Below are 6,012 nucleotides of genomic sequence, written 5' to 3' on the forward strand. Positions count from 1 at the left end.
AAGTCTTCCGAACCTTATTATATTAAATTAAAAATAAATGGAAATTGTATCTGCAGGGAGATAACAATTTTTTGTTATTTGGGTAAGGTTTGCGAAAACTGATCAAATACAAAATGATGTTTATCCGTTATGTTGTAAGTTTCGAATGTTTAATTTAACAAATACGATAACGCTGCATTGCGGGTCAATGTGTACTGTGCACTGTTCTTGATAGTGTTTTTGCTGCAAACTCTTTAATAAGCGCTTAATGGCCTAACAATCTTTCAGTCCAAATAAGCGCACAGAGTGCTATTATGTGGTGAAAACTTAGGAATTCTCTTTGTAGTGTTTTTAAGGAAACAAATTTACAACATGTAAGCCCCGTCTGCACTTGCTGAGAAACGAAAACGTTTATAATTGATTCACGATTTTTAATAACATCTACGGAACAGAACTGCTCTGCACCTCAACCTGCATTGTTAAAAGAAACACTGGAAAACAAACCATTATTAAAAAGTGAAAAAGACCCCGGGGACAAGGCTTCTTGGAGGCTTTCTTGATTGCACCGTCCACTATAATTTTTTGCTTGGGAACTCCGCAACCCTTTATATATTGTAAGAAAATATAGAAAACTTAATTATTCTTTTTTTCATATATTGTCATTAAAAATTCAGTAAGGTTTCCACGCCAGATTACGAATGCAGTTAAGAAGTATTGCAAGATAACATATGAATTTCCAGGTAAATTCGGATAGAAATAAAACTTTATTTTAAAACGTGACTATATTGTAAAGCACGAAATCTAAAACTAACATGTGAGAAAATATAAATACATAATAAGAGCAGCTAGAGGACTGGAGAAGATAAAAACAAATATGGTAACCACATCCTCCCCCTAGCTGCCTAAATATCCTATATATAACAAATACGTGATAAACTATATAAGTGTCAACAAAGTATAACATAATGTCTTCAATGTTTCTTATTTACATGTCCGTTATGATATCATTTTCGTCAATGAATGTAATATTTACTTCTTCTTTCCTTTCAGCTTCGTCTTTCGCTAATTCAACAGGATAAAGTTTGTTTATCGGTCTTCTTATTGTATGTGTGTTGCCATTGAGAACATATCTAACGACAGCTCCCCGTTTCTTGCCGTCACGTGATGGTACGAACTCTTCAACGACTCCTATTTTCCAATTTTGTCTCGGTTGCTTTGCTTCCTCAATTAAAACAACATCTTGATTCGAACAGAAGTTTCACCACGTGATTTTCCAACTCTGTGATATTCGCGTAACTCTGTCAAATATTCGCATTTCCATCGATTCCAATAGTGGTTTATGATACGTTGCAAATGATCATAACGTTGACACAAATCTTTTTCATTTTCATCGCTATCAATATGCGAGGCTTCCAAATTAATTTTTCTCCCAAATTGTAAATGGTTAGGTGTTAATGGTTGCTCACCTATGTTTTCATACAAAAATGTCAGCGGTCTGTTCTTAATAGCTGCTTGAATTTCAGCTAGAACAGTCAGTAGTTCTTCGTACGATAATCTGGTATTGTGTAAAGTCTTCTTTAAACAACGTTTAACGGATCTTACAAGTCTTTCGAACATCCCTTCCCACCAAGGAGCGGCTTCTAAATTAAAATGCCATTTAATTCCTCGATTTGACGAAAATCGTTGCGTATCTTCGGCAATGAATTGACTACCATTAGCAGAAATAATTTCAGAGGGAATACCTCGTTCACTGAAATATCGGCGAAGACTACGAATACAACCTGAAGACGAAGCATTGGGAACTAAATCCAAATGTAAAGCTCTGGTACTGGTACAAGTAAATAAGAACACCAAAGCTTTATACATACTTCCACCATGATAAACATTTCGAACATATAAAGGTCCGGCATAGTCGAGACCAGTATGTTTAAACGGATGATGATTGGATAGTTGTGATTTCGGTAATGCTGGTGAAACAGGATACGCATAAGATTTCCCCTCGTAATAACGACATAAATAGCACTGTCGGATTAACCGCTTTATGTAATTTGGTATTAAGTTCTGATGGTATTAAGTGTTTCTTTCAAACCATTATGCAAAACTTGAACATGATAATGCAAAATGACTAGCTTTGTTAAAGGATTGTTTTTCGGTAAAAATATTGGAAACTTAGTATCAAAGTCTAAAGGAGCGTTTTCTAAGCGTTCCTTACAACGAATAATACCATCATTATTTTGAAATCGTAAATCTTTTTGTAACTTTTTGTAACTTGAAAGTTGAATTATATCTTTTTGCGCATATTTAATCCACAGTTTTTCTGCATGCAATTGCTCGTCCTTTGTAACAAATGTATGTAAAACCAATTCTTCTTTACGACGCTTTTTTCTGAGGTTTCCAACAAATCGTAAAACCACTGCGGTAACTTGCAATAAACGTGTGTAATTAGAATATCGTGCAATGTTCATAAAATTTAAATCAACTTCTTCTTCGGTGGTCTCCTCTGATTGGTCGTTACCAATAATTAAACAAGTCGCATCATCAACCTTGAAATTACTGAAATTAAAACTCGAGGCTGAGATGTTGGTGTCGCGCAAGAAATCAGGTCCTGAAAACCATAAGTTATTGTTCACCAACTTAGATACCAAACAACCTCTCGACAAAATATCTGCAGGATTTGCCTTTGACTCCACATGAAACCAACTGTCCGATGAAACTTAATCACGAATGATACCAACTCGCCGTTCGACAACCACCTCATACCTCTTATTAACATTTTTAATCCAATACAGAACAATAGACGAATCAATCCAACACCGTGTCACAGAAATATCATAAACCAAACTCAACTCATCACGAACATACTTCACCAGCTTCGCTAACATCACTGCACCATACAGCTCCAATCGAGGTATCGTGACCGGTTTAATTGGCGCGATTTTCGACTTAGACGTCACTAACTTCGTAGAAAAACTACCATCAGCATGTTTGAACCTCAAATAAATACACGCACCGTAACTTTTCAAAGAAGCATCAGAAAAACCATGCAATTGTACATCAACAATATTCTCGCCATCGTAACATCGTGGTACATTCAAATGTGAAACGCTTTTAAAATCATTGTACGTAACTCGCCACTCGTCCAAAACCTGTCCACTCAACTCGATGTCCCAACCAATTTTACCTACACTTGTTTTTTGAAACAATGTTTTTAATCGCATAACAATAGGGTTAATAAGACCAAGAGGGTAATAAATGAAAGCGGTAAATTTAATCAATTGTCGTTTTGTCGCTATGTCCTTCGCTAACCTTAAATGTCGTCGAATGTGAATAAGAGCGAATCTTTCTTTTTATCCCACAAAACACCAAGAACTTTGGTAACATGTCCGGTATGAGAACATGGGGTTTGGTAACTAATTGTTCCAACTCTTCGGAATTCGAATGAAATTTATGCAGATTGAAATTTGCTTCAGCGAGACGTTGTTTACATTTCTGGTAAAAATCATGTGCTGCATTAACAGTAGCGCCACCGGAAGTTAGATCATCAACGTGAAGTGAACTCAATAACTTCTGTACAAACAAAGGATCGACATGATTAAATGTTCAACATGCTTAAAAAGAGTGGCACTAAGGAGGAATGGTGACGAACTTACACCAAACAATACTCTACTCAATCTATAAATACCAATTTCTGCAGTTTCAATGTTTTGTTCTGATAAATTATGTAAATCTTTAAGCCAAATAAAACGAACAAAATCACGATCGGTTGAATGTAAACTAATTTGTAAAAATGCCTTCTCGATCTCAGCAATGAAGGCTACTTTGTGAGATCGAAAGCGCAATAAGACGTTATATAAAGGCTCGGTTAAAGATGGTCCAGCATACAAACAATCATTTAATGAAGCCAGTCCCACTGATTTTGAACTTGCATCGAATACCATGCGTACTTTGATGCTTGGTTTATCATCACGAAGGACTGGTCGGTGTGGTAAATACTGAACTTGTCTTTTGGCACAATCGTTGTTGGTAACTCTTTCAATGATACCTTGTTCAAGCTGTTCTTTGAGGATACTGTTACAATTACGCAACAATTAAGGATTATTTTTCAATTTATGCCTCAATGATTCAAGTCTCTTTAAAGAAACACAATAATTATCAGGGAGCACATCGTGATCATCCTTAAAAGGCAGCCGCACCTCATAATGTTTAGTCTGCGCGCTGAATTTAACATTTTTACAAAAATTTTCAACAGCTGGTTGTTTCTCGATACCAGCGTTTTCGAAGGACTAAAACTTTTCCAACTGATTATCCAACTTATCTTCGACAAACTCAGCCCCAATCTTCAATACATTTGCTACCAAGACTGCACTTCTACTACCTTCACTCGACCCTATGCGCCCACTTACAATGTAGCCAACCATTGAATTTAAAGCAACTGGCCCATCCGCACCCCGAACTATACTACCATAAAAAAATTTCCAATAATTATCAGCACCCAACAAGTCATCCAAATCTCTATTATTGCAGTTACTGTCAGCTAAACGTAAGTCTTTCAAGTGTTTATACTTCAAATTCTGTCCTGTTAAAGGATGACAAATATTTTTCACGTAACAATCAACGTTGATTTTATCTCCATCTAAACCAATCACTGAAAACTGCACCCTATGTAAAGTTTCTTTGAACGAAGGTTTACCAAAAATACGGATGCAAATCTCACGCTTACCAACAACCTTTAATTGCAATTTTTCACATAACTCTGGCGATATGTAACTTAAGTGGGAACAGTTATCGAACAAAATTCTCGTGTTCTCAATTTTTGAAGGATCAGTAGTATTAACAACTTTAACTTTAGCGGTTTGCAACATAACGGAACTCGGAATGTCGAACGAATTTGAACTTGTAACCAACGAAGTGGCACCAGCAACATTTTCTGGTTTTTCTTGTTCGGTTCCATCTTTATCTCTACGACCTTGGTCAACGTCCCTTTTCTTATCACAAATAGCAACAAGGTGTCTACCCGAACACTTTAAACAACTAATCTTAGAATAACAAGACTTGGCTAAATTTCCACCTTTCAAACAAACAAAACATCTCTTCTTGTCACGTAACACGTTTTTCCTTGCGTCGAAATTAGTGATTATTTGGCATTGCTGTGATTTATGCGATTTGTCACAAAATATGCATCTATAATTATTCTGATTATTCTGATGATTGCGATAATTATGCTGATTGTGCGGAAGATCGCGGTTCGATTGATGTAAATAGTGAACTGGTAATGCCAATGATGAAAACGGGTTGTTATCGTGTGGCTGTTGTAAAGAATAGCAGATTTCTCACGAACTTCGATCTCCGATTTTAACGCTCTTAAAACTAACTTCATATCCCAGCAATCTTTGTCGTTAAATTGACGAGTAATAATTAAATTAAGCTCTTCTGGAAGTTTCGACATAAGTACCGGTATTAATAGCGGACCATAATTTTCAGACGTGACATCTAAATTTTCCAGACTTCTCACTTGTGTCTCAACGTTGACAAATACATTACGCAATGTTTCTATGTTAGTTAAGTTATTCGCCTGTTCAAGTTTCAGTAATTTTTTCATATGTGCTGAAATTAAGTAACTGCTTATTATTATATCTCTCTTTCAGTAAATCAACGACGGTTTTATAATTTTCATTGCTAAGTCTAAACCCAGCGATACAACTTGCAGCGGGACCTTCTACTAGATTTTTTAAATAGGTCTTTTTTTAAACGTCGGACATATCGTCATTAGTGTGTACGGCGCATTCAAAGCTATCCCAGAAAGTCGACCAGTTTTCCGGATGCCCATCAAAGGGCTGTAAATGTAAGCGAGGCAATTTTATTAGTTTACTGTAGCTGAAAGTGCTTCCTGCTACAGAAAAATCTTTTTTGGCTGATCGTTTTACTAAAAATGATTCAAACAGACCTTGTCTTCCTTGTCGATATCATCCTGCTCGTCAAGCAATCCATAATCGACTCGTTTAGTTCTGCAACTTTTGCTATTTTTTCCATCAA

The 6,012-nt window shown here is 36.1% G+C and overlaps 3 protein-coding genes across 3 annotated transcripts; all 3 read right to left on the minus strand.

The window, feature by feature from the left end:
• Positions 1–612: 612 nt before the first annotated feature.
• On the minus strand, positions 613–3,197 carry LOC130630164 (uncharacterized). The gene is made up of 5 exons (XM_057443557.1): positions 2,740–3,197; positions 2,082–2,679; positions 1,258–2,040; positions 1,013–1,201; positions 613–759 (listed from the first exon to the last, which is right to left on the minus strand). The coding sequence occupies exons 1-5, from the start codon at positions 3,195–3,197 to the stop codon at positions 613–615; spliced, it is 2,175 nt and encodes a 724-aa protein (XP_057299540.1).
• A 49-nt stretch (positions 3,198–3,246) lies between these two features.
• On the minus strand, positions 3,247–4,177 carry LOC130630165 (uncharacterized). Its single transcript, XM_057443558.1, has 3 exons — positions 4,173–4,177; positions 3,630–4,047; positions 3,247–3,546 (listed from the first exon to the last, which is right to left on the minus strand). Exons 1-3 carry the CDS (start codon positions 4,175–4,177, stop codon positions 3,247–3,249), a joined length of 723 nt encoding a protein of 240 aa, XP_057299541.1.
• Positions 4,178–4,262: 85 nt separating this feature from the next.
• Positions 4,263–5,578, minus strand: LOC130630166 (uncharacterized). Its single transcript, XM_057443559.1, has 2 exons — positions 5,318–5,578; positions 4,263–5,285 (listed from the first exon to the last, which is right to left on the minus strand). Exons 1-2 carry the CDS (start codon positions 5,576–5,578, stop codon positions 4,263–4,265), a joined length of 1,284 nt encoding a protein of 427 aa, XP_057299542.1.
• Between the last annotated feature and the right edge of the window lie 434 nt (positions 5,579–6,012).

The sequence above is a fragment of the Hydractinia symbiolongicarpus genome, chromosome 2 (assembly GCF_029227915.1).
Source record: "Hydractinia symbiolongicarpus strain clone_291-10 chromosome 2, HSymV2.1, whole genome shotgun sequence".
NCBI lineage: Eukaryota > Metazoa > Cnidaria > Hydrozoa > Anthoathecata > Hydractiniidae > Hydractinia > Hydractinia symbiolongicarpus.